This window comes from Tympanuchus pallidicinctus, unplaced genomic scaffold (genome assembly GCF_026119805.1).
Source record: "Tympanuchus pallidicinctus isolate F22 unplaced genomic scaffold, pur_lepc_1.0 scaffold1, whole genome shotgun sequence".
NCBI lineage: Eukaryota > Metazoa > Chordata > Aves > Galliformes > Phasianidae > Tympanuchus > Tympanuchus pallidicinctus.
The window spans coordinates 6389151-6416948 of NW_026294618.1; the positions used below are offsets into that span (position 1 = coordinate 6389151).

The window sequence follows — 27798 nt, forward strand, 5'->3', positions numbered from 1 at the left end:
CTCAGCATAGCTTAGCACGGCTTGGCACCTCTTGGCTCCGGCCGCATCGGCAGCGCCTTGGGGCCGCTCCATCCCCGTCCCCATCCTGTCCCTACCCCACCCCATAGGTGCGGACGGGCATTAGGACCGCACGCGGCCGCCGGGCGGTTCAGCTCCGCTTTGCGGCAGTGGAGGCGGTGGCGGCGGAGCGCTGCGGGAGGGGCCCCGCCGGGCGGTTCGGCTCCGCTCGGCTCGGCCCGGCTCCGCTCGGCTCGGCTCGGCCCCGCTCGGCCCCGCACCGCCCCGCAGCGCTCTGCCGGGCCCCGCGGCGCCCCAGGTAACCCTGCACCCCCCACCTCCCCCCCCCCCCCCCCCCCGGCCCGGGGCAGGAAAAGATGGCAGCGGCCCTCCCCCCCCCCCCCCCGACCCCCCCCGCGTCCTTGAGCGCCCGACGGCGGCTGAAGGGCAGCGGGTTGGGGGGGCGGCCGGGTGCGGGAGGGGGAGGGCTTCCGGGGGTTGGGGGGGGGGGGGTTGTAAGGGGTTCTGTGCTGGGGGGGATGCGGGGTTTGAGGGGGTGCGGGAGGCGCTGCGGGTGCGGGAGCCCTGCGCCCTGTGCCCTGCCTGCGCCCTGTGCCCCCTCCTGCCTGCACCTTGCCTGCTCCCTGCCTGCACCCCGTGCCCCCTTCCTGCCCGCACGCTGCCCGCCGTGCCCCCCTCCTGCACCCTCTGCCCCTTTCCAGCGTCCTGCCCGTACCCCTGCCCTCTCCCAGCCCGTCTCTTGCTCTCTTCCCGTGCCTCCTGCCCGCCCCCTACCTGCCCCTGCCCCCCCCGTGCTCTGCTCGCCCCCCCGTTGCTCCCCTTCCCACCCCCAGCAGCTCCGGCCCCGAGGCGAACTTCACCCCGCCGCCCGCGGAAAGTTTCTTTCCGAGGAAATAAGAATACCCCTAAAAATTAAAAAAAAAAAAAAAAAAAAAGGAAAAAAACCAAACCCATCAAACAAACCCCCAACCCAAGCAAACTACAGTACGGGGCCCACAGCACGGGGCTGCAGGTGGCGGGGGGGAGCAGCCCCCAGTGTCACCCAGTGCGGTGCCACACTCCTTCCCCCCCCCCCCCCCCCATCCTCCCCACCTCCCACCCTGACCCTTTCATTTTATTGCCTATTTGTATTCTATTATTTTCTTTCCACGTGAACCCGCGGGCCGAGGAAACGTTCCTCCATGCTCAGTTCCTCTTTCTCTCCGTCCCTTCCCTCTGGGTGACGTCGGCGGTGTCACCGCGGGGTGAGCGCGGCCCCATGGGGCGCACGGTGGGGACGGGCACCGGGAATGGCACCGAGCTGGGCCAGCCCCCCCAACCCCCAGGATCCTCCCCAGCGAATAAGGGGTGCCCCCAAAGCGCCGGTGTCCCCATTGCCCTCCCGGTGTCCCCGTCGCCATCCCGGTGTCCCCATCACATTGGCAGCCTGTCTGTGCCCTTGCCAGCGTCGCTGCTTTGCAGGCTGTGCTTAGGCCTGCAGCTTGGCTTTCGGTTTGCTTGCGGTGTGGCTTTGCAGTGCAGGGCGGTGCGGTGTGGTGCAGTGCATCGCTGCCCAGGGTGCAGCACTGTGCAGTGCCCCAGGGTGCAGTATGGCACAGTGCAGTGAGGGGCAGTGCAGCACTCCGTGGGGCAAAGCACAGCACTGTGTTCCTCAGGGTGCAGTGTCGTGCAGTGCAGTGCAATGCTGCCTTGGGTGCAGCTCAGGGATGCAGTGCAGCACTTGTCACTGCACAGTGCCGTGCAGGACAGCACATCGCTGCCTGGTGTGCAGTGTAGCGCGGGGCTGGGCTGTGCAGCGCTCTGCAGTGTGCAGCACAGGCAGCGCATCTCTCTTTGTGGTGCAGTGCAGCGTGGCGCGGTGCAGTGCTCTGTGGCGTGCAGTGAGGATGCATTACAGCGCAGTGCAGGACAGCACATCTGCTCCCCAGCATGCAGTGCATTATGCGTGGTGCAATGCATCGCTGCCTTGCGTGCAGCTCCAGGCAGCGCGTTGCTCCTTGGGGTGCTGCACACCGCAGTGCTGTGCTAAGGCAGTGCATTGCTCCCTGGGGGGGCAGCGAAGTCTGTTGCAGTGCGATGCAGTGCGTTGCTCCCTGCATGCAGTGCTGGGCAGGTCATTGCTCCCCGGGATGCAGCAAAGTGCAGTGCATTGCCCCCTGGAGCGCAGTGCAGTGCAGTGCATTGGTCCCCAGGATGCAGCGCAGTGCCCCCTGGGGTGCAGTGCAGTCTGTAGCAGCGTGGCACAGTGCATTGCTCCCTGCAGTGCTGGGCAGTGCACTGCTCCCTGGTGTGCAGCCCAGTGCAGCGCATCACTCCCGTGGGTGCAAGGCAATGCATTGCATTGCTCCCCACGGTGCATCGTGGTGCAGCACGTTGCCCCCCGGGGTGCTGTGAAGTCGTTTGCAGCTCCGGGCAGCGCATTGCTCCTAGGGGTGCAGCATGGCGTGGTGCATTGCTCCTGGAGGTGCAGCATAGCACGGTGCATTGCTCCTGGGGGTGCATTGCTCCTGGGGATGCAGCACGGTGCAGTGCACTGCTCCCCAGGGTGCAGCACGCAGTGCATTGCCTCCTGGAGCGCGGCGAAGGCGCTGTGTCCGCACAGAGGGACCCCCTCCCAACACAGCAGCCATCCCTGCGCTGGGGACGCTGCAGTCCCCGGGTCACCTTAGGACAGAGCACACCGGGGCGGGGGGAGCCGGGGAGGTCCCTCCCTCCCTCCCCGCATCCTTCCACGGCTGCGGGAACCCAAAAAACCATCCCCTGCTGCCGTCACCTAAAATGGCTGTTGGGTAGCTCCGGGGTGGAGGGGTGGGGGGGGGGTGGGGGGGGTTGGCTGTCGGCATCCCGAAATACGAGGAGGGTGGATGGATGGATGGATGGATGGAGATGAGCTATATGATTTTTCCTTTTTTTCTCGCCGTGCATCATCGCAGGTAACCTACTTCCACCGCCTCCGCCGCCGCCGCCGAGCGTGACTCCGTGCAGCGGAGAGGTTTGGGGCGGACGCGTTCCCCCCGCTTCGCCGCCGCCGTCACCGGGTAAGGTCAGCGCCGGCGGTTAAATAGGGGAAAAGCAGAAGGGAAGAAGGGAGGGAAGGAGGGAATTAGGGAGGGAGAAGGGACGCGGTTCTCCCCGCAGAGGGAATGCCCCGGTGCTGTGCTGGAGGAGAGCGGTGACGGTGGCCTAAGTGTGGGGTAAGAGCGTGCCGTGGGGCTGGGAGGTGGGGGGGGGGGAATGTTTTTGGGGTGCTGTCGGGTCCCCCCCCCCCCCCCCCACACACACACACCTCCAGGCTTTGTTCATTCCGTGTCCCCCCCACCCCTCCTCCTCCTTTCCCCGCAGCCCTGCGGGTGCGGAGGGTTTTGTACGCAGCCCAACTATTTTTAGTGCGTTTGGAGACCATGTTGGCTGGAAGGGAATCAAAGGGCTCCGGCAGCTGGGGGGGGGGGGGGGGGGTTCGACACGGGGCTGAGCATGGCGGCGGGCACAGGGGGGTCCGTGGCCCCACATGTGTGCACTGTCGGGGGCTGTGGGGGTTTGGGGTGCAGTCTGTTGTTTCGGAGGTGCTGCCTCAAGGGGACACTGGGGACACTGGGGATGCAAGGTGGGGGGGGGGGCACAGGGTGTCCCCAGGTGTCCCCAGATGTCCCCCAGCAGCACGTGGCCTCCGGTGACAGTGGATGTGGCTATGGGGGGGTGATGGGGTGCACTGTCTGCTTGGGAATGTGGGGCTAAGGTGCCCGTGTGCCAGTATGTGTGCCATGCTGTGCCGTGGTGCTGTCCGTGTTGCACCTTGGGGACGTGCACCCGCAGCGATGACGCGTGGCCATACCTGGTGCTGGCACCAGTGTGGGATCCCCCAGAGCTGTAGGCATGGGTCATGGCAGACTCTGTGCTACAGGGACAGGGATGGGGACAGGGATGGGGACGGGGACGGGGTTCCCCATGGAGGCTCCCTGGCAGCTGGCGAGGGAGGGGCCGGGGAAAGCCCTTGTGCTGTGTGCAGGCAGTGGGGGGGTGCTGGGGGGGAAGAGGGGGGGCACTGCACCCCAGCCCACATCCCATACGCACAGCCCTGTGCCATCACCACCCCAGAGCCCACAGCCCCAAAGTTGCATGCTGCACCCCCAGCCTGCAGCCCTGCTCCCCAGTCCTGTGCTTTGGTCTGCATCCTGCATCCTGCACCTGCGTCCTGCACCCCCAGCTTGTACCCACATCCCGCATCCCCCCATCCCCATGTTGTGTTCTGCACCCCCAGCTTGACCCCACGGTCCCCAGTCCCGTGCCCTGGTCCCCATCTTGCACCCCCAACTTGCATCCTGCACCCCCAGCTCGCACCCCCTCCTTTCCCCTCCCGCTCCCCACTTTGCAAACAGCACCAAGGAGAGGTGGAAGCCCCCAGCACCCACCGCCTCCCCCGCCGCCCCCCACCCCATGCACCGTGCACTGCAGCCCCGGCAGCACTTGGGGCCCCCTCTCCCCCCGCAGCAGCCCCGTGCCGCAGGCGGCCAAGGGGACGGGAGAAACGTGCCGGGCTCTGAGTTTGTGTTCCTAGAAGCAGGGCCCTGCCCGCCCGGCAGCCCCCCACCCCGCTGGCTGGGAACGAGCTGCGGCTGGAAAGCTCTAGAAACAAATTGCAGCGCCGGTGCCAAAGGCAACAGCAGCCTCGGCCATGGCTAATGCAGGCAGCGTTTTCCATAGCAACAGGTGCTGGGGCTGACGCCTCCTCCGCAGCCCCGCGGGGCCCTGCCTGCGCCGCGCACCCTGCCTCCCGCACCCTGCACCCCGCACTGCGCGCCGTGCGCCCTGCCTAGCGCAGCGTGTGCCCCACATGGCGCTCTGCGCACCCCCACGTCGTGCACCACGCAGCTCGCGCCACGCTCTGTGCACCCCACGTCGTGCACTCTGCACCCTGCCAGGTAGTGCACGGCGCACCCCACGCTGTGCTCCGTGCGCCCTGCATCGTGCCCCCTGTACCCCGCGCTGTGCTCTGTGCACCCCACATCGTGCTCTGTGCACCCTGTGCCACGCTGTGTGCCTCCGCGTCACGCACTGTGCCCCCTGCGCTGTACTCTCTGCATCCCAAACACCTCGTGTTCTGCATCCTGCACCCCACACCGTGCATCCTGCACCCCACACGCCCTACTCTGTGCATCCCACACCCCACACTGAGCATCCTGCACCCCATATGCCCCATTCTGTGCATCCCACACCATGCGTCCTGCACCCCATACGCCCCACTCTGTGCATCCCACGCCCCACACAGTGCATCCCGCACCCCACACACCCCACTCTGTGCATCCCACATCCCACACCATGCATCCTGCACCCCACACACCCCACTCTGTGCATCCCGCACCCCACACCGTGCATCCTGCAACACCCCACACTGTGCACCCCACGTACCGGGGCACAGGCAGGGCGCTGCACAGCCGAGTCAAGGCTGTGCCATGTTAATCATTGCCATGCTCGGGGGCGCGGCGGGGGGCTGGGGGACGCTGCTCCCCCCTCACCCCATCCCTTTGAATCCCACAGGGACCCACACAGGGGCTGGCTGACCCCTCCCGGAGCCCTCCTCGGAGCCGGAGCGCAGCGGCGGCGGTGGTGGTGGTGGCAGCGGGGCCCCTCGCGGTGCCAAGCCCCCCCCTCCGAGTCCCCCCCTCAGCACCATGCCCTCCAGCGGAGCCATTGACGCCAGCAGCCCCGCGCCGGACCGCGAGGCGCATGACACGCACAAGGTACAGCTCTGTTTTGGGACTGGGGGGATCCCATAGCTGCGCTCCCCCCAGAGCGCGGTGGCAGCAGGGAGTTGGGAGCGAGGCTGAGCTGCGTGGGGATTAGTGGGGATTGAGCTATTTCTGGCGGTGCGGGCAGTGGGGAGGGGGCACCGCGCCGGCTGCTGCTGTGAGAACACAGGGTGACCCCTGCCATGGGGCTGGGTTGGGGGTACGGAGTGGGAAAGGGTATCCCCCACCGTGGATCACGGTGACAACCCAATGGCTGTCCCCATCCCCACGTGGCACGCACAGCCCCTGACCCCAGTGGCAGTCCTGGGCTGCCCCCCACCAGCCTCTTTGTGTCCTTATGACATGAGGGCAAACCCAAAGCCAAGTGCCTGCTCTCTTTACCAGAAGGCATCACCCTTTCCTTGGGGAGGATTGTCCCCGGCGCGCAGGGGACACGGCATGGCCCGGTCACAGCGTGGGGACCGGGGATGCTGCCAGCTGGATGCCAGCCCTCCATGAGCAGCACGGGGACGGGGTCATGAGGGTTTCTCCGGGCCGTGTCAGTCCCTGTGCCCATCAGCTGGGGGCTGCTTCAGTGCAGGACGTGGCACAGGGGGCACACTGGGGTCTCTATCCCCTTCTGGGACATACATGGTGTGGTGCTCCATGGCACATGCCTTGCTGTGCCCACAGCTATCTCTCATCCCATAGGGATGGCAGAGGTGCAACAGGACGCTGTCTCATGAGCTGGACCCCAGAGTGCCAGTGCCCAGGGCCCCAATGTCTGGGATCCTAGCAGGGTCCCACTGCCTGGGGTGCAGAGCCTGAGGTCCTGGTGCCTGGAGTCCCAGTGGGGTCCCATAGCTTGAGTTCCTGGTACCTGGGGTCCTGTGCCCAGGGTCCCTGTGCACATTGCCAGCGCCTGGTGTATGGTGCTTGGAGTCTCAGTGCTTCTGGTCCTGGTCTGGACATCACTTCACCACATTGTCCCAGCCTGACCCCACTGGGACGTGTCATTACGCACTGAGTCACCCCTGCAGAAGGGACATATGCTCCCTTCACTGTGGGTCACACCAATGACAACAGCTCAGCACAGGGGTCCCAGCACCCAGCCCTATGCCCACAGCCCTGCTGCAGTCAGGAGTAAGGACCCAGCATCGGGCGCGGCGCCGGCACTGCGTCATGCAGCAGCAGCAGCAGCAGCTCACAGCTCGCAGCTCTCCCCTTGGAGGTGGTTTCCCTCTGGGTTGTTGCTTGGCAGCAGTGGTGCTGCAGGGACGCGCCAGGCTCTTTGGCGAGCCCCAGGGAGCAGAGACACGGGGTGATTTATGGGGAGGTGACTCAGCTCCCAGCAAGGGGCTACAACATTGTCGGAGGGGGCTTGGAACCGTGGCTGCAGCCCTGCGCTTGTTTCCCTGCGCCGTATTTTGGGGGTTCCTGGTGCTATGCCCCAGCTCCGCACTGCAGGGAGGTGCTGAGCCCCATGGAGGTGCTCTGAGGGGTGCACATGGGGAGCATCGCTCTGCAAAGTGCCCCCTGCTCCATCCTGCCTGTGGGATGCGTGTGGGTGCAGCACAGCCTGGGGCTCAGTTTGGGGATTGCAGAGAGCCCCAGGGGCTGCATGGAGCTCCAGGGATTGCATGGAGTTCTGAGGGCTGCATGGAACTCCAGAGGTTTTTGTGTAGCTCCGGGAGTTACATGGAGCTCCAGGGGTTGCATGGAGCTCTGGGGTTATGTGGAGCTCTGGGGGTTGTGTGGAGCTCTAGGCATCCCAGAACGTCCCCTAGCTCTCCAGTGCACCCCAATGCTGCGCTGCCAACTCCCCATGCTGCACAGCCCTTGTGGTCTCACATCACACCATGCCAAGCCATGACATGCTGTGGCCCTGAGACCAGTGCCCTCAGGGCCACCAAGTCACCCCGAGCCGTGTCATGCCATGTTATGCCAAGTGACCTTGAGCCACGACATGCTGTGCCACATTGTGCCCCAGACATCAGCGCCTCCAGGGCTACCATGTCACCTCAAGCCTTGCCACGCTATCCCAAGCCATGCCAAGCTCTGGACCTGAGACCAGTGCCCCCAGGACCACCCCAGCCAAGACATGGGGGGAATCGCAGCAGTGCTTGGAGTAGGGGAGGCACAGAGACCCCCTCCTCAAGCACCGTGGGGCATTTGAGGCCAGCATGGTGCCAACACGCCCTCTGCCAGTGTGGGGAGAGCTGGCAGCACATCTGCAGACCCCTCCTCCCAAACACCCACCCAAAACCGGGGGCCTCGTGGAGGCCAAACGCCGGTGCCGTAAGGCCGTGCCATGCCCCTGCTTCCCAGCCTTGGTTTCCTGGGCCACGTCCCCCCTTGCACCACCACCCCAGGAGCGCGGCACCCCCGACCCCCCACTCTCTCCCCACGGGCCAGACCCACGCTGGCTGTGGCTGCCAGGCCCGGCGCTGTCTGCCTGCCAGCTCCCGTCCCCTCCCCGGCCTCTCCCTCGCCGCCCCCCCGCCGGCCTCCCCGCCTTCCCCGCTCCCCCCTCCGCGGCCTCTTCCTGCCTTGGGCCTCTGCTGCCGCCACCACCGCGATCTTCTGGGGCTCAGGTGGAGCGCTCCCCGACGCCGTAGGCCTCGGCTGTAGGCTCAGCCCTTCTGCCCGGAGTCCCGGAGCCGGTCCCGTCCCCACTGTGGGGCGAGCGGCGCTGAGGGGGCCCGGCCCTGCGGGGGGGGGACATGGAGGTGTAGGCCCCAGCCCTGTGTTTGGGGCACGGAGTTGCAGGCCCCGGCTCCGTGGGGTGCGCGAAGCCGTAGGCCTCAGCCCCACGCGCGGTGGTGGCAGTGTGGCGTCGCCATGGCAACCGCAGGCTTCAGGCCTTGCAGTAGGCCGCGCTCGGCCTCGGAACCCCCCAGAGTGTGGGGATTTGGGGTGAGTGCCCACAGCCACCTGTCCTGTGGAAATGGGGGGTGTGGGGTGGTGTGGGGTGCCACCCCGCTGCCTCACGGGTGTCAAGGGGGAGCCGTGCCTAGGCTATGGCCCCGTAACTGCCATAACCACGCTATGTCTCCATCCCACAGGGGGAAGAGGAGCAGGAGGAGCACCCGAGCAAGGAAGAGAAGCAGGAGCCAGGGACACCCATGAGGAAGGCCGGGCGGCCTGGGCGAAAACGCAAACACGCCCAGGTGAGCAGTGGGGCCCAGTGGGACAGCCATCCCCAAAGTCCCCTTTCCCTGGCTCTACCAAACAGGAACTGCAGACCATTGACACCTCAAAAGAGGGTATCTCTGCTCTGCTGGTGGTGGAGATGGCTCCCCAGTGGAGCAGCCCCGGTGCTGCTGGCACAGGGCATGGACAGGGAAATGGCTCCCCCAAGGAGCAGCCCCAGTGCTACTGGCACAGGGCATGGCACAGGAAAGCACAAACCCTGGTGTGGCACTAGCTCTGGGGACATGGCATTTGACTTTGGGCACTGTTTTTAGCAAAGCTTTCAGTGGTGGTGGATTCATCCTCCTGGCACGGGGGCACGTGGTGACGGTGGGGAGGGTGTTGAGCAAGGGGGAACCCCCAGCAGCATTGGCCATTGCCAAAATTGGGCACGTGGCCACAGTCAGACACATTGGCACCATCTTCTCTATGGGACACCAAAAACCTTTTTGCAGAAGTTTGTGGCTGCATTAAGCATTGGCGCTGTCTGCTCCGTGGGACACCAAGCAGCCTTTTTTTGCAGAAGTTGCAGCTGAAACAAGGGTTAATTCTGCAAAAGTTTGTGGCTGCAGTAAGGGTTAATTCTGCACTTGGACATGTCTCGGTGGGACAGGGACACTGCAGCGGCAGCATTATGTGATGGGATGGCACTGAGATGAGGGGACACTGGTGATTAGGGGAGCAGCCTTGGGTCACAGTGGGGTTATAAATACAGTGGGATGGGAGGTGAGCACAGAGGGCGGGAGCTATTTCGATGCTAGAACAATGCTGGCACAGGAACAAGTGGGGAGAAGTTATCCAGGAACGGAGCAAGCTGGGAAGCCTGGAGGGCTCTGACCCTTTGAGGGGCAGCTCTGAGGTCCCCACTTTGGGGCTGGAATGCAGTGGTAGCAGCAGTGGCACCTCCTGGTGCTGGAGGGGGCACAGAGAAGTGTGACCCCCATCCTTCCTGGGCACCGTGTACTGCGCTCCCCCTGTGCCACCAGGTGCAGGAGGGACAGGACCCAGGTGGAAAGGAGGACACGTGGCATGGGGACATCAGGAGTGTGCCACCAAGGGCTTGTGCTGCAGAGGTAGCAGCTCTGTCCTCTCAGCATGGGGACACATGGAGACATTGGGGACCCATGGGGCAAGGAGCTCTTCTCTCCAGCCCCAGGGTTTGGAGGGGATGTGGGCGCAGATATGGGGACCCCCAGCTGGGGAGGGGGCGGGCAGCCCTCTGGCGCGGCTGTAACAGGACCATTTGTTTTTCCAGGTGTTCCAAGGTATGTATCCTGAGGGGTGACGTCAGCCAGGTGAGCAGGGCCCAGGGCAGGGCGGCTCTGCCCCTGCACCTGGGGACCCTGCGGGGACGAGGAGCTGCAGGGTGTTGGTGGCAGCACCATGCCACGCCGTGCTGAGCTGTGCCATGCCAAGTCACCTCGAGCCATGCCATGCCAAGCTGTGCCATGCCATGGCCCTGAGACCAGTATGCCCAGGGCCACCAAGTCACCACGAGCCGTGCCGTGCCATGCCAAGTCACCTTAAGCCATGCTGTGCCATGCCAAGTCGTGCCAAGCTGTGGCCCTGAGGCCACCCCCCAGCCAGTGACCTCGCAGTTGGTGCCGTGCACGGCAGTGGTCCTCCCCTGTGCCGCTTTGCCACAATGGAGCAGGCAGGAGCCCAGCACCATCCTGGTCATGGTGCAGCCTGGTCCCCCCTGGGGGCACACAGCTGTGGAGCAGAGTCCTTGGCGGGGGCCCTGCAGGGAGGGGAGCGCGGAAAAAGGCAGCGCTTGTTCCCAGGGCCGGCAGCGCAGAGGAAGAGGGTGGGTGGGAAGGAAGGCAGCAGCAGGCGAGCCAGGCCTTCCCCTGGGACAGGGATGGGCGCCAGGGTGGATTCACAGCTCCTTCCCCCGTCGGTGTGCGAGGGATGGATATGCAAGGGACAGATGTCGTGCAAGGGAGGCCATCCTGCAAGACACTGCAGTTGTGCAAGGGAGGTTGTGTAAAGAAGGCCATCGTGCAAGGGAAGGTAATTGTGTAAGGGAGGACATCATGCAAGGCAGCCCGGCATGCAGCAAAGAGCTTTCTTGCAAGGGAGGTTGCCACTCAAGTAAGGTTGTCAAGCAAGGGGCATCATTCTGCAAGGGACAGATGTCGTGCAAGGCAGCCCAGTGTGCAGTGGAGAGCTGTTGTGCACGAGAAGTTGTCGTGCAAGGCAGGCCATCGTGCACGGGGACGCAGAGCATGTCCCACACCCACCCCAGCTTCCTGGCATTGTCCACCCGCCCCACACAGCCCGCACAGCCCCTGCCAGTGCCGTGCCGTGCCGGGGGCGATTGGCTCGTGGTGACGCCGCTATCCTGCAGCGGGGGCGGCCGGGGGGCAGCCTTCAGCTTTCCGCCAGCACTGTGGGCACGGGGAGAGGCCACCAGGGTGGTGGTAGCGCGCGTGTCCTTGGCGCACAGCGTGACACTGTCCCCAGGAGAGCGGGGGGCGCGGGGCTGCGCGCTGCCAGCGGGACGGCGTTGGGTGCAGACGAGGGTGGCGTTGGGTGCCGACGGGATGAAGCCGGGGCTCGGTGCCCCACGTCCCCGTGCCACTGTTGGGTTGGCACTGCCGGACCCCCATCCGTCACCCAACGTCCCTCCCCTCTCCAGCCCCGTTCCTCCCCCCGTGCGTCGCGTCCCCTCCTTCCCGGCCCCGTGCGCAGCTGCTGCCCGCCTGCCCCGGCCTTCCCCAGCCGCCAGCGGAGGAAGTGAGCGCGGTCGGGCGAGCAGGAAGCGCCGTGGGGACACTGCAGCAGCACCGGGCGGAGACGGCCCCATAAGGGCTCCGGGGTCTGCGCGCCCACCCGCGGGGGATGCGCCATGGTAAGCGGCAGCGGGACCCCCCCGGCACGCCCGGAGAGGGGGCTTCTGCGGGTGAGCGGGCGAGCGGATGGGAAAATGTGGCGAGCGGAGCGGGGCAGAAGGTCCTCCAGCACCCGGTGGCCCCGACGGTGCCCGCGGGTCGAGGCTGGGACGGATCGCTTTCCCCCTCCGCGGACCCCCACTCACGCCGAGCCCCGCTGGCAGCGCGGCGGTCGCTGGCTCCGTGCCACCGTACGGTGCATCCTGGGACGTGTAGTTTGCGGGAGACGGGGGAGGGAGCGCACGGGGGACGGCCGGGCATCTGCGTTTCGGGCCGTCCCGTGGCACTGGGGTTACGGCATTGACGGTGCGCTGAGCTGGGGGGGCCGAGCCCGGCGCACCGCCGCGATGGCGCGGTGACGCAGCCGCACTTTCACTCTCCTTCGCCACGGAAACCGCCGAGCCGGGCATGGCCCTTTCGCTCTGACTGTCACCGCGGCCACTTCGGACCCCTGCAGCCCCGCTCGCCGACTGTGCGCCGTGCTGTGCGCCGCCTGGTGTGCGCACACACCCCGCTGCAGGTGTTGGTGCTGTCACCTCGACACTGGCACGCAGGTGTTGCACTCAGCAGGCACATAGACCCTGCTGGAGATGTTGGTGCTGTCACCCCGACACTGGCACGTGTTGCACGCTCTGGTCATGCCTGCTTAGCATGACACACATGTGCAGATCGGGTTGTTGCAGGGTTCTGCCTGTCCTGTGTGCACGCACACGTATGAACACCCACACACAGACGTCACGGGTGGTTTCAGACTATCATGCACACACACGCACGGTTGTCACACGTCCTGTTGTCACATGCTCTGTCTCTTCCTGTCACATGCACACACACACACACCACAGTCACTGTCTCTGCCTGTCACACACACAAGCGTGCCCCTGATTCCACCTGTCTCTTGCACAAGCACACATGCTGCTGTCACCGACCCCACTGTGACGGTCCAGGTTCTGGCAGCACCCAGCTGGGCTGGATGCTGTCCCCTGTGCTCAGGTTGTCCTCAGTTGTCCTGGGACTGGGACTGGGTCTGGGGTGCCATCCTGGTCCTGAGGGCACCAGTGCACTGTGTCCTTGTCCTGAGGGGACCATAGAATCATAGAATCATAGACTGGCCTGGGTTGAAAAGGAACACAATGATCATCTAGTTTCAACCCCCCTGCTGTGTGCTGGGCCGCCAACCAGCAGACCAGGCTGCCCAGAGTCACATCCAGCCTGGCCTTGAGTGCCTGCAGGGATGTGGCATCCACAGCCTCCTTCTGTTGCAGTGCCTCACTACCCTCTGTGTGACCATATCCATGTATTGTGGTCCTGACGGTGCCATGTCTGTGTGTCCTGAGGGTGTCATGTCCATGTGTTGTCATTCTGAGGGTACAGTGTCCATGTATTGAGATCCCAGGGGTGCCATGTCCATGTGTTGTAGTTCTACAGGTGTCATATCCATGTGGCCAGAGTGGTTCTCATAGTGCCAGGTCTGTGCTTTCTGGTCCAGGGGATATCATGGTGGGATTTCCTGCTCCTCAAGGTGTTGTGGCTGTGTGTCAGTGTTCTGAGGTTGCCATGACAGGGGGACCTGGTCCTCAGGGTGTCATGGCAGCATACTGAGGTCCCCATTATGTCACATCCTTTTCTCTTTGTTCTGGGGGTGTTGTGGTTGCATGGGTGAATGGCTGTAGGGCGTTGTGGAATAGTGCCTGTAGAGTGTTGTGGGCTGATAGCAGTAAGGAGCTCAGCACCACACAGTGGGATGGGGGAAGAGGAAAGGAAGAGTAAAAGCAAGAAACCCCATGAGTCAGTTAGAAATTGTTTAACAAACGGAGGAGATGTGGAAAAGAAGAGAAAGAAAACGAAAAATGCAAAGATGCTCACCCACCACCTCCCACAGGTGCCCAACCTGTTCCTGAGCACAGAGATGGCTGACTCCTAAACCCCATGTCCTGGACTATGTGGTGCACCTCCATGCATCCTGGTCTTGGTGGTGCCTTGTCTATGAGTCCTGGACTTTGTGGTACACCTGATCTTCACGGTGTGCTTCTCCTGATGGTTGCACGGCGCCTTGTCATTGTTCTGAAGGCTCCATAATGGTGTGTCCTTCACCTGATGGTTCCATGGCAGCATCTGCTGGTCCTGGGGGTGCCATGTTGGTGTTTCCTGGTCCTAAAGTTTCCACCATAGCATGTGTAGGTCCTGAGGGTGCCATGGTGCTACATCCTGGTTCTGACTATGTGGTGTCCACATGTCCTCATGGTCCCCTGTCAGACCTTTCCAGCCTCATGCAGGAGCTGGGACTTGGTGTATTTTTTGGCACGGTCAACTTTTTGCTCCCACATGGTCACTGCAGTACCTCATGTCTTCAGACACAGCATCCAGGGCACGGGGACCTCAGCCCTCGGACAGGTGGAGGCGTCCCTGTGCCATCACCGATCCTTTCCCTTCTCTTTTGCAGGTGGAAAGCAGTGACACACCCAAAGACACAGCAGCCGTCCCCAAGTGCCCCCCTCCCTGCCCAGAGGCCAGTCCTGCCGAGCCACTGCCCAACGGGGACCTGGAGACGGACGGAGCCCAGTGGAAGGGCACGGAGGAGGGCGGCACGAGCCCCAAAAGCGGGCGCCCCGAGGAGGACGAGACGGAGAGCCTGGCGGATGGAGAGACGGGCCGGGCGCTGGAGAATGGCCGCTGCACCCCCAAGGAGGGCCTGGACGCCCCGGCCGATGAGGGTGAGCTGGCCCCTTCCGACCCCCAGAAGAAACGCGGGAGGAGGAAACTCCTGGAGGCCACAGAGAAAAGTAAGATCTGAGCGTTCAGGGGCACCCACTGCGCCCCCGGGCACCCCCGGCCCTTGCCCATCCTGCTGGGGTACGGGCGGCAGCACCAGAGGAGGAAGAGGAGGAGGAAGAAGGGCTCTGTGCCTCATGGGAGGGAAAGGGACAGGAGGGTTAGAGGGACGTCCTCCTGCATGCGCCCACGCGTGTGCTGTCCTTGTGCTGCTTTGCATGGCAGTCCCGCATGTGCCATGGAGGTGTTGTGCATGGTGCACCTGTGGGATGTGGTGCTGGGGTCCCTAAGCTGGTGCCCGCACCCTTGGTGCTGGTGGGAGGCAAGTGGATGGGGCGCGCCTGGGCATGGGGACACCAAGGCCAGGGGGTCTTCTTGGGGATCTCACAACGAGCCGGGATGTGGGGCTGGGCACCCTGAGTGACATGGGGATGGAGGAGGAGGTGAAGATCAAGGTGGAGATGAGCAAGATGGAGGTGAAGGTGGAGATAGAGATGCAGGTGGAGGTGAGCAAGATGGGGATGGAGATGGAGATGGGATGGGGATGGGGGTGGAAATGGAGGTGGAAGTGGAGGTAGAGATGGATATGAGGATGGAAATAGAAACGGAGCTGAGCAAGATGAGGAGAGGGATGAAGATGAGAATGGAAGTGGAGATGGAAGTGGAGGTAAAGATGGGGTTGAGGATGGAGGTGGAGATAAACGGAGATGAGCAAGATGGGATGGAGATGAGTGAGCTGGAGAAGGGGCTCAGTGAGATGGGGATGAGCAAGATGGGGATGGAGATGAGCGAAACGGGTGCAGAGATGAGCGAAGGGGGTGGAGGTGACTGGAATAGGGATGGAGAGTAATGAAGATGGGGATGGAGATGGAAATGGGGTGCGGATGGAGGGGAGTGATGGGGGGAGATATGAGGGAGATGGAAATGGAGGTGATTAAGGTGGGGATGGAGATAAAGATGGAAGTGGGGATGCAGATGGAGATGAGTGATGGGGATGGAGATGAACGAGATGAGAACGGAGACGAGCAAGGTGGGGATGAACCAGATTGGGAAGGGGCTGAGCGAGATGGAGATGAGTGAGCCATCCACACACAGGCCAGGGAAGCTACCTGCGTCCCCCGCTGAGCCTGCAGGCTGCTCCGGAGGCACGGAGCCGCGCAGTCCCTCGCTGCACCTGGCTGCAGGGCCAGCCCGTGACTCACCCTCTGCAGGGAGTGGGGTGGCTGCCAGCGGCTGCGCTCGGGTTTCACCTCCCTGCCGGGGGCTCATATTCCTCCGCCCTTTCCCCTCAGCATTAAAGAGCCCTTTCATACCCTGCGGCTCGAGCTCTGCAGTGAAAAGCCCACCGCACTGCCCCCTCCATGCCACCCCGTGCCGGCGCTTGCTCTGTCCCCGTGCTGAGGATGCAGGCCTGTGGGGACTTTGCTTCAGTCGGTCCCCGGGCCTCAGTTTCCCCACAAGCGATCCCCGACCCCGTGCCTCAGTTTCCCCACCCGCAGCCCCACCGCCTGCAGGCAGGATGAGCGAGCTGGGCGCGCAGCTCCGAGGACCCACGGGGACGCGGTGCCCGGTGCCCAGCCGGTGTCACTGCTTCCCCCTCCCCGCAGCCGCGTCACCCGGCGGTTTTGCAGCCCCAGAAACAGTGGGGTTATTTTTAGCTGCTTTCCCGGCAGCGGCTCTGCGCGTACCTGCGGCTCTGTGCGAGGGGCTGAGAGCGCAGGAAACCGCCCCGGCCCTACTTCCCCTGCACGCCCAGGGCCCCCCCTACAGCCAGAGCTGCCCCCCGGCCCTGCCCGCGTCCCACCCCATGGCACGGCACTGATGGCTGCTTTGCTCTGTGTGCAGGCAAGGAGGAGAAGGAGGAAAACAACTTCGACAGCCTGAAAATGGAGGCAAGTGTGTGTGCACGTAACTGTGTGCTTCCATGTGTGCTTCCGTGGGTGTGTTGGTGATGTGCATAGCTGTGTGCGCATGAGTGCCCGTAGATGTGAGCGTGCACGTGTGTGTGTGTGTGTGCATCTGCATGTGTGTGTGTACACCTGTGTGTGTGTGCACAGCTGTGGGTGTGCACATCTGTGGGCACGTAAGCGTGAGCACAAGTTTGTGCAGCCCTTTGTGCGTCTGCGTGTGTGCAGAGCTGTGGGTGCGCACGTGTGAGTGCGTGCCACATGGAATGTTTGCACGCATGTGTGTGAGTGTGCTCACGGGGTGGGGAGGGGGGTGGTGATGGTGCTGCAGCCCCGATCTCCTTTCTGACCCCACTCTCTCCCCACAGGGCTCCCGTGGGCGGCTGCGGGGTGGGCTGGGCTGGGAGTCGAGCCTGCGGCAGCGCCCCATGCAGCGGCACACCTTCCAGGCAGGGGACCCCTATTACATCAGCAAGAGGAAGCGCGACGAGTGGCTGGCACGCTGGAAGAGAGAGGTGAGGACTTGGTGACAGACAGGTGACACCAGCCTTGGGGACACCGGGATGGTGCCGTGGTACGGGTGCAGGGGCCGTGCCGTGGCTCTCCAGGGACCAGAGTGGCGCCTGGGGACGGTGGAGATGGAGCATGGCCTTGATGTCCCCATGGGGCACAGTGGCACAGGGCACAGCTGGCATGGCCACGATGTCCCCGCGTCCCTGCGTCCCCATGGGGCGCAGCTGGAACAGCCTTGGTGTCCCCACAGGCACAGCAAGATCAGGCCATGGCTGATTCCTCTGTGGGTGTCCTGGAGGGGTTTCGGCCCCTTTGCACTGTGAGGACACTGGTGGCAGTGCCACCCCGTGCTCTCTGTTCTGTGTGGGACTTGGCACAGTCCCAGTGCAGTTCTTGCACCAAGCATCACATTCCCAGCGCACCGTTCTCTCGCCAAATAAACGCGGATTCAGGTCAGCCAGCAGCACTCAGCGGCCAAAAATAATTGGGGAAAAATACTTTTTAAAAAAAAAAAGCAAAATACATCTTTTCAGCAGTTCCTCTTTCTCAAACAATGCCGATTTTGGCCACGCGTAATCCCTTTATTTTTCTAACGAGATGAAGTGTTTTCTTTTCATTACGGGGAGAAAGGCTGAGCCACACTCAGTGTGCTTCCCATGGGTCTCACAGCCTGGCTGCCAGTTGTTACCCGGTGCTGGTGGCAGCAAGGACAGGAGGTGCCCATGGCAAAGGGGTCAGTGTCCCCTCCCAGCTGCACCCCATGAGGTTTGCTTGTTGTGGGGTGTGGAGGGAGCTCAGGGGTGGGGACCACAGCTCCCTGACATTGATATGCCGTGGTAACACCGTGCTGGCTGTGAGATGGGTTGGGACAGAACAAGGATGGGGGTACGGGAGGAGATGGGGATGACATGGGGATGTCAGTGGTGATGGGACAGGGATAGCACAGAGGTGGAGACATAGTGAGATGGGGATAGGATAGGACTAAGGAACGGGTGAGACATGGCAATAGGATGGGGATGGAGTGAGTTGGATTTGCTTTGGATGGGATGGGGATAAGACGGAGATGGGGCAGGGATGGGATGGGGTGGGAGGAGGATGGGCATGGCGATGGCAATGGAGATAAGAGATGATGATGGCAGTGGCTGTGGTAAGAGGATGGGGTTGGGGTAAGTCGTGTCGTGTTGGGTTTGATTGGGATGGGATGGCAATGGAGGTAGTGATTATGTTGGCAATAGCAATGGCAATGGTGATAAGGATGTGAGAGGATGGGACGGCTTGGGATGAGATGGGGACGGATGTCTGTGACCTGAGGGCAGGAAAGCCTGATCACCAATCTGCCAATCGCAGGGATGTGCCAATCTCTGCTTATCTCTGCGTTAATAGTCAGCAGATGGGACATTTCCTCCCTCTCCTGCCCTGCTCCTTCCCAGGACAAAGGAGAACAGCCCCGAGCAGAATTAGCTGTGTGCTCACCCCCACCGGAGCTTTTCTTGGGTGCTTTTTGTGTCACTCCTGGATCCTGGGGTCCCCCCACCCAAGCATGGGCAGTGCAGATCCTCTCACTATACTGCATGCCTGATTGCCCACGTTCTGTTGGGTTTCTTGGGTGTTGTGCAGTACCAAGTGATTTTTCCCAAGAGAGTCCCTGCGCCTTGTGGGTCCCCTGCTAGCAGTGTCCATGAGCATCTCTGTGCCACAGGGGTCCTCATGCCATGGCGTGCGCATGCCGTGGAATTTCCATGCCATGGGGATCTCAATGCCATGGGAGTTCTTGTGCCATAGGGATCCTTGTGCAATATACCATAAGGATCCCTGTGCCACAGGAGTCCCCATGCTATGGGAATCCCTGTGCCATGAGATTCCTCATGCCGTGGAGTCCTCGTGCCGTAGAATTTCTGTGCTGTGGGGATTCCAGTGCCATGGGGGTTCCTGTGTCATAGTGGTCTCTGCGCAGTGGGGTTCCTTGTGCCATGGAATTCCCATGCAATGGGGGTCCTTGTGCTGTGATGTCCCTATGCCATGGAATTCCTATGCCATGGAGGTCCTTGTGCCATGGTGTCCTCATGCCATGTGGATCCCTGTAATGTCTCCATGCTATGGGATTCCCATGCCAGAATTTCTGTGTTGTGGGGATCCCAGTGCCATAGGCATCTCTGCGCCATAGTGTCTCTGTGCAGTGGAATTCTCATGCCATGAGGATTCCACTGTCATGGGGTCCCTTTGCCATTGGGGTCCCCTTACCATGGAATTCCTGTGCTGAGGGGATCTCAAGAGTTCAGACTCCTGGGCAGGGTGGGGGTAGCAAACGACGGGGATGGGGACAGGACCGAGGGCCCTGCTACCACCCCCACCCCGTCCCCTTCTGCCCTCATTGCATTGCCCGGGGCCCACGGCCATTCCTTTTGTCCCCTCCATCTGCAACACAAAGGGGCCTTGAGTGACTCAGCCCTTCGCTGGGGACACTGGGGGGTGGGCACTGGGCTGGGTGCTGGCACCCCGAGCGCATCGCGTCAGTCCCATCCCAGAGCCGTGTCGTCTCCATCTCCGCGCTTACCGCTCATCCGACGAAGGCTCGGCTCCTTGCAGCATGGCACGGTGCCGCATGGCCAAGCCAATCCCCGGCGGTGCCACCACCAAGCGCACGCTACGACCGCGCCGCGACCCCGCTGGCATGCAGAGACGGCGCGGCCGCAGCATGGCCATGGGACTCAGGAGTGGGATCGTGTGGGAGCAGGCATGGACGGGGAACGGGCACGCGTGGGGGTGGACGCGTGGAGACGGGTGTGTGGGGTCGGGGACGCTGTGGGAGTGGGCACGGATGGGAACGGGAGAGTGGGGGTGGCACGCGTGGTAGTGGGAACGTGGCGGTGGCACTCGTGGGAGTGGGCATGGGTGGCAGTGGGTGCACGTGGCACAGCTCTGTGGGTGCACGGCATGGCGGGTGCTGCCAGTGCGGGGTTCTCTGCCCCGGTGGGACGCTGGTGTGGGTTCGGAGCTCGGGGTGCCGGGGCTGTGTCAGCTCTGGGGGTTCCCACGCCTTGGGACAGGTGATGGAAGCCCATGGGATGCAGTTTGGGGTGTCCGGATTTGCTTTGGAGCTCTGCTCAGTTGGATGCCTTTGGGGACACCCGGCTTCTTGGAGACAGACGGGGGACATGTGGCCTTTGGGAGATAGGCTTCGGGGTGTTTGGGAGATGTACTCTGGGGTGATGCTCAGCTGGATGCAGTGGGGACACGCGGCTCTTTGGGGACACGCAGGGGACGTTTGTGTGTCTGGTGAGACTCCGAGGCGGCCGGAGTTACTCCGGGGTGCCGCTGAGGTGGGTGCATCTGGGGACACGCGGCTTTCCGGGGACACGCGTGGGACAGCCGACCCCCCCCGTGCCACCCCACGCCCGGGTTGCAGAGCCGTCCGCCTTTGTCCACGAAAGGAGCGCAGCGCCGGGACAAAGGGCAGCGCTCCGGGCCGGGCCGGGCCGGGCCGAGCCGTGCGGGGGGGGCGGGCCGAGCCGGGTGCCCCGCAGCCAACCAGCCGGGCCGATTGGGACCATGTGACCCGGAGTTCCCAGACAAAGAACCGCCGGCCGTGCCCCCGGCTCGGCTCGGCACGGCTCGGCTCGGCTGGGTTCGGTCCGGCCGCAGCGCTCAGCCCGCATGGGTAGGTGGGCGCGTGGGGCGGGCGCGGGGGTGGCACGGCTCAGCTTGGCGCGGCTCGGACCGGTTCGATTGAGTTTGGCACGGTTTGGATTGAACCCCGCGTGGTGTCGTTTGGCACAGGTTGGACTGGTCCGGGCCGGCTCGGCAGAGTTTGGCGTGGGTTGGCCAGGTCGGCGTTGTTCGGCGTGTTTTAATACAGTCTGGTCCGTCTCAAGCTGAGTTTGGCACGGTTTGGTCCATCCTGGTCCAACTTGGCTGAGTTTGACGTGGCTTGGCTTGGGTCTGGTCCAATTTGGCTGAGTTTGGCACGGTGTGGTCCAGCTTAGTGGATTTTGTCACAGTTTGGCACAATCCAGTGCAATTTGGCTGAGTTTCGCACCGTTTGGTCCAGTTCTGCCGAGTTTGGCGCACTGCAGTCCAACTTCTCTGAGTCCAACAAACCTCTGGCATGGTTTGGCCCAGGTCTGGTCCAGCTCAGCTGAGTTTGGCACAGCTTGGCCAGGTATTGGGGGCAGTGCAGGGGGAAACTGAGGCATGGGAACAAGGGGGAGCCACTTGTGGCGCATGGCACAGCCCCCAAGGGTTGAGGTGCTGGGGGGCAGCCGTGCCCAAGGAGTGGGGATGGGATGGAGGTGAGCATGGGGTGGAATGAGGATGCAGTGTGATGTCGATGAGGATGGGGTGGGATGAAGATGCAGTGGGATGGGATGCGATGAGGTGAGGATGTGGTAAGGTGAGGACCAAACGCAGTGGGATAGCATGGGGATGCTATGGGATGGAACGCAATGGGGCTGAGTGGAGCTGCAGTGGGATGGGATACGATGGGACGAGATTGAAGTGAGATACAGATGCAGTGGGATGGGATGAGGCTTCCTGAACTGCCCTGACGCCTCTCTTCCACCAGGCGGAGAAGAAGGCAAAAGTGATCGCCGTGATGAACGTGGTGGAGGAGACGCCGCGGGCCGAGCCGCAGAAGGAGGAGGAGGCCAGCCCCCCTGCCTCACAGCAGCCCACCGACCCTGCTTCACCCAATGTGGCCACCACGCCTGAGCCTGTGGTGGCCGACGCCGTCGACAAGAACACATCCAAGTCAGCCGACGACGAGCCTGAGTACGAGGTGAGCACATCCCGTGCCAACAGCACTGTGCGGGACCAGGGCCGACTCGAGGACAGCCCTGACGCCGTCCCTTCCTTGTGTCCCTCCCTGTCCCCAGGACGGTCGGGGCTTCGGTATCGGTGAGCTGGTGTGGGGCAAGCTGCGCGGCTTCTCCTGGTGGCCAGGGCGCATCGTGTCCTGGTGGATGACGGGACGCAGCCGGGCAGCTGAGGGCACCCGCTGGGTGATGTGGTTTGGGGACGGCAAGTTCTCAGTGGTGAGTGGCACCCCTGCTCCGTGCACACCGACCTTGGCGTGTCCCTGTGTGGGTGATGGCCACCACGTCGCCTCCCGCAGGTCTGCGTGGAGAAGCTCCTGCCCCTCAGCTCCTTCTCCAGCGCCTTCCACCAGGCCACCTACAACAAACAGCCCATGTACCGCAAAGCCATCTACGAGGTGCTGCAGGTGAGCACTGGTGGCACTGGGAGGGGACATCAGAGACATGGCACTGCTGAGGGCATGGCACTCGGTGCTGGAGCAGCTGGGGGCCAGCATCTGTGTGGAGTGACAGCCGGAGGGGACACGAGGACGTGGCACTGCTGAGGACGTGACACTCAGTCAGTGCACGCGTTTCTGGGGGTTGGCACCAGGAAGGGACACGGAAGGTGACGCAGTGCCGGGTGCTCCCATGCAGGTGGCAAGCAGCAGAGCAGGGAAGATCTTCCCGGCGTGCCCCGAGAATGACGAGACTGACACCTCCAAGGTAGTGGAGATCCAGAACAAGCAGATGATCGAGTGGGCGCTGGGCGGCTTCCAGCCCTCCGGCCCCAAGGGCCTGGAACCCCCCGAGGGTGAGCGGTGGGACAGGCATGGGGACAGGGGGTCTGTCTTCATCCATGCTAGCTGCTCACAGCCCCCCCATTGCCTCACAGAGGAGCGCAACCCCTACAAAGAAGTTTACACAGAGATGTGGGTCGAGCCAGAAGCTGCTGCCTATGCGCCACCCCCACCCGCCAAAAAGCCCCGGAAAAGCACAACAGAGAAACCCAAGGTCAAGGAGATCATCGATGAGCGCACCCGAGGTACCCACAGCCACACAGGGTCTGCAATGGGCTGCACTGTGGGGCTGCCCCATGTCTGTGGGGCTGACCATGATGGGGTGCCCACAGAATGTCCAGAATGGAGAACCCCTGCTGAAGTGCCCATAGTGGGGTGCTTATAGTGGGGTGTTCATGATAGGGTGCCCATAATGGGGTCCCTTCATCCTGGGGTCCCCTCAAGCAGGGCTAGGGGCACAGAGGGGTTCCTCTCTAAACCCACAACCCTAAGCTGGGCACCTCTTCCCTCACAGAGCGGCTTGTCTACGAGGTGCGGCAGAAATGCAGAAACATCGAAGGTGAGCAATGCGCACGGCCTCCAACATCTCCTGACAGCAGTGGGGCTGGGGGGACCCTGAATGGGGCCTCCAGCCCATGGTCAGGAGGGTCTTTGGGCCACCCCCCACCCCCCCAGGGCTGCCATCTCCAGGTCCTTGGGGTTCTCCAGCATGGGCATGGCTGAGCCTTGGTGAGAAGTGAGGTGGTCCCGTTGGGTACTGGGGGTGCTGGGGTGGGGGGGCTCTGGTTTACTGCCCCCCATCCCTGTGTGCCACCCCAGATATCTGCATCTCCTGCGGGAGCCTCAACGTCACCCTGGAGCACCCTTTGTTTATCGGGGGAATGTGCCAAAACTGCAAGGTATGTGCAGAGAGGTGGGGGTCTCAAGGGGCTATGGGGTTGGGAGTCCACACTGACTCTGTGCCCCCCATCCCCAGAACTGCTTTCTGGAGTGCGCGTACCAATACGACGACGACGGATACCAGTCCTACTGCACCATCTGCTGTGGTGGGCGCGAGGTGCTCATGTGCGGCAACAACAACTGCTGCAGGTGGGGGGAGCAGCTGAGGAGTGCTTCTGTGGGGCTGGAGGGACCCCACAAAGTGTGGGAGCTTGCAGTGGGAAGGGGTCATCCAATAGGGATGAAATGGAGGAGGTGATGGCACACGTGGACTCTCGCCAATGCAGTGTGCATGGGTGGCACTGGGATCCCCACCCTGACGTGTGCCCCCCACCCCACCCAGGTGTTTCTGCGTGGAGTGTGTGGACCTGTTGGTGGGGCCAGGGGCTGCACAGGCGGCCATCAAGGAGGACCCCTGGAACTGTTACATGTGCGGCCATAAGGGTGTCTATGGGCTCCTGCGGCGGCGTGAAGATTGGCCATCGCGCCTCCAGATGTTCTTCGCCAACAACCACGACCAGGAGTTTGTGAGTGCCCCCCATCACCCTATAGACCCCCCCATCCCGTGGCCTTGCTGCCACAGCCTCATATCCCTATGCCCCATTGCTTGTAGGATCCGCCGAAGGTGTACCCACCTGTCCCTGCTGAGAAGAGGAAACCCATCCGTGTGTTGTCGCTGTTTGATGGCATTGCCACCGGTGGGTCTGTGGGGCTGGGGGCAGCTGGATGGTGGCACCCACCCCTTGGGAGATGGGATGGGGTGGGGAGGGATGGAGCATAATAGACTGAGTTAGGATGGGACATAATGTCATGGGTTGGAATGGGACTGAAGAGAGCAGAATGGGATGGGGAAGTGATGTGGGATGGGATGTGATGGGGTGAGACAGGATGAGACATAAGGGAGCAAGTAAGATGAGTCTGGATGGGATGGGGTGGGACGTAATGGGACGTGACTGAACGTAATGGGACGGGATAAAGTAGGATCAGACGGGACGGGATGAGACTGGATGTAACATACTGTGATGGGACATGATGGAACGTGGTGGGATGGGACATTATGGCCTGGGCTGGGACATAATGGGATGAAATGGGACGGAATGGAATGCAACGTGGTGAGTTGGGATGGGTGTGGATAGAATATAATGGGATGGGACATGATGGGATGGGGATGGGATGGAATTGGATGGGACATAACGTGACAGGACAGGATGGGATAGAATGGAACATATTGGCGTGAAATGGGACAGAACAAGGAATTGACATGGCATGGGACAGAATGGAATGGAATGGGGCGGTGGGAAGGGATGGGGCAGGACCCATGGGACAGGGAGGTAGGCTGAGACCTCCATCCTGCTGCTCACCAACCTGGCCTCGCTGCCCACAGGCCTGCTGGTGCTGAAGGACCTGGGCATCCAGGTGGACCGCTACATCGCCTCCGAGGTGTGCGAGGACTCCATCACAGTGGGCATGGTGAGGCACCAAGGCAAGATCATGTACGTCGGCGACGTCCGAAATGTCACCCAGAAACATGTACGTCCCTTCCAACACAGTGCAGACCCCAGGTCCACGGCCCCATCCCACTGTCCCATGGCATCCCCACATTGTGGGGCATTTGCAGCTCACCGCATGCTTCCTCCCCCAGATACAGGAGTGGGGCCCCTTCGACCTGGTAATCGGGGGCAGCCCTTGCAATGACCTCTCTATAGTGAACCCAGCCAGGAAGGGGCTGTACGGTAAGGCTGTGTCCTCTCTGCATCCCCTCAGCATGTCCCCTCACTGCATCACCATCTCTGCATCCCCTTGCCATGTCTCCTCACCTCATGTCCCCTCACTGTGTCCCTTGCTGCACCCCCTTATTGTGTCCTCTCATCACGTCCCTTCACCGTGTCCCTTTGCTGTGTCCCCTTTGCATTTCTATGCCATTTCCCTGTTAGTATGTCTCCATCAGTGTCCCCCTTGCAGTGTGCCCTCGCCACGTCCCCTTGTCACTCCTCTCAACCCCTCTGCTGATGCCATTCTCTCCTGCCCAGAGGGCACTGGGCGCCTCTTCTTTGAGTTCTACCGCCTCCTGCATGAAGCACGGCCCAAGGAGGGTGACGACCGACCCTTCTTCTGGCTCTTTGAGAACGTGGTGGCCATGGGGGTCAGCGACAAAAGGGACATCTCACGCTTCCTCGAGGTCTGTGCCTCCCCATGTCCCCATCCAGTGGGGCACCCTGGGCCTGCAGAGCCCCCGGTGACCCCTGGCCTCTCTGTGTTCTGCCAGTCCAACCCCGTCATGATTGATGCCAAAGAGGTGTCTGCGGCACACCGGGCACGGTACTTCTGGGGTAACCTTCCCGGTATGAACAGGTTGGTGAGAGCCCCCAAACCCTCTGTGTGTGTTTGTGTGGAGCTGCCCACAGGGCTTGAACCCAGTGCTGGGTGGCTCTGCAGCCCCTTGGATTCCCTAAAATCCCTATGGGCAATGGGTACTGATGCTCCTCACATGGCTGCAGCCATCCCCTACAAAGTCGTTCTCAGGTTACACCACATGGGGACCCAACAAAGTCTTCCTAGAAAGCCACCACATGGGGATATGGGGTGTGGGCACATGGGAACCCAACAAACTGTTTTGGGAAGCCGCCATGTGGGAATGTGGAGACATACTACTGCTACCCCATTCTAACCTCTGTCCTTCCCAGGCCGCTGGCGTCCACGGTCAATGACAAGCTGGAACTCCAGGAGTGCCTGGAGCACGGCAGGATAGCCAAGGTCAGCCCATGGGGATCACAGGGTCTTTGCCACATCTCCCGGGGGTTTTGGTGCCTGGCTGTGCCCTTGGGGATGGCACTGCCCTTGGATGTCGCACCCAGTGACAATGAGCCTGTGCCTCTTGCAGTTCAGCAAAGTGAGAACCATCACCACTCGCTCCAACTCCATCAAGCAGGGCAAAGACCAGCACTTCCCCGTCTTCATGAACGAGAAGGAAGACATCCTGTGGTGCACGGAGATGGAGAGGTACTGTGGGCAGGAGGGGGGGGGGGGTGAGGGGGAGACGGCTCCGTGTGCCGAGCCTCCATGGCAGAGCTCTGCACTACTGAGCCTCTGGGGCACTGTTCTGCACACTGAGCCTCCATGGTGCAGTTCCACATGCCGAACATGCACAGCATGTACCAACTCTTCATGGTGCAGCTCCACGTGCCGAGTTGAGCCTCTATGGCACAGTGTCGCGTGGCGTGCCATGCTGTGCCTCCGTGGTGCAGTTCTGCACCAGAGCTGTGGCTCTGCAACGCAGCTCCACGTCCCGAGTGCCTCCACGACACGAGCCAAACCTCTGTGGCGCAGTTCTGCATGGTGACGCTCCGCGTGCCGTATCTCCGCAGCGCAGCTCTGCGTGACAGGGCTCCATGGCACAGCTCCACGGCACGTGGGACCTCCACCTCTGCCCCGCTGTCACCCAGCTGACCCCGTGTCCCCCTGTCCCACAGGGTGTTCGGCTTCCCGGTGCACTACACGGACGTGTCCAACATGAGCCGCCTGGCCCGGCAGAGACTGCTCGGCAGATCCTGGAGCGTGCCGGTGATCCGCCACCTCTTTGCACCCCTCAAGGAGTACTTCGCCTGCGTTTAGGAGAGCCGGACGGGGACTGTGCCACGGAGCGCGTCAGAACCGAACCATCCATGCCAAGAGAAGAGAAAACGCGGAGCGAGAGAAGAGCCAGCACCCAGCAGAGAGACGGGAGCACGGCGCGGCGGCCGCCGGCACGCGCCTCCCCGAGCACAGGGCTCGGGGCCTCCCCATCCCCAACGATCAGCTTTCAGCCTATTTAAAACCAGGAGAAAAAAATATATATATATTAAAAAAAAATAAACCAATCAATCGCACCAGGACAAAAAAAAAAAAAGAAAACAAAAGGAAAAATTAAAAAAAAAAAAAAAAAAAAAAAAAACAACCCACAAAACAGAAGGAAAAAAAAAAAAAACAAAAAAAAACAGGCAAAAATAAGATATGGATAAAACGCGACATGGGAAATCAAAACATGGAAATAAAGAAAAGGAAAAGCAAAATATGAAAATAAAATAAAAAAAAAACCAGAAGGAAAAAACAAAACATGGAAGAACGCCAAATTATGGAAAAACACAATGTGGAAAGAAAAGAAAATACAGAAAAGAAAAACCAAAATGCGGAAAAACAGAAGATGGAAAAACAAAAGATGGAAATAAAACGTGGGAAAAAACAAAGGGAAAAATTGGAATAACAAAACAAGG

The 27798-nt window shown here is 62.1% G+C and overlaps 3 protein-coding genes across 9 annotated transcripts in view; 2 read left to right on the forward strand and 1 right to left on the reverse strand.

Moving 5' to 3' along the window:
* The window catches only part of OST4 (oligosaccharyltransferase complex subunit 4, non-catalytic), a 223238-nt gene that overhangs the window by 149808 nt on the left and 45632 nt on the right, over positions 1 to 27798 (reverse strand). The gene's annotated exons all lie outside the window — the stretch shown is intronic.
* DTNB (dystrobrevin beta) overlaps positions 1 to 27798 on the forward strand; it is a 188207-nt gene that overhangs the window by 144447 nt on the left and 15962 nt on the right. The window lies entirely within an intron of this gene.
* DNMT3A (DNA methyltransferase 3 alpha) lies at positions 212 to 27779 on the forward strand. Of its 7 annotated transcripts, none has more exons than XM_052691184.1 (24): positions 212 to 316; positions 2952 to 3056; positions 5554 to 5756; positions 8810 to 8914; positions 14271 to 14610; positions 16445 to 16491; positions 16875 to 17021; positions 21581 to 21793; positions 21891 to 22049; positions 22130 to 22237; positions 22467 to 22623; positions 22705 to 22854; positions 23124 to 23168; positions 23429 to 23508; positions 23586 to 23698; positions 23892 to 24075; positions 24162 to 24246; positions 24933 to 25078; positions 25191 to 25281; positions 25579 to 25727; positions 25815 to 25900; positions 26233 to 26302; positions 26430 to 26548; positions 27019 to 27779. In XM_052691184.1, exons 3-24 carry the CDS (start codon positions 5688 to 5690, stop codon positions 27158 to 27160), a joined length of 2805 nt encoding a protein of 934 aa, XP_052547144.1. In that variant the 5' UTR covers positions 212 to 316; positions 2952 to 3056; positions 5554 to 5687; the 3' UTR covers positions 27161 to 27779. The 7 variants fall into 7 exon arrangements, with proteins under 7 accessions (XP_052547144.1, XP_052547160.1, XP_052547154.1 ...); XM_052691200.1 differs by lacking the exon at positions 212 to 316 and adding an exon at positions 1247 to 1262; XM_052691194.1 differs by lacking the exon at positions 212 to 316 and having other exon boundaries at positions 2883 to 3056.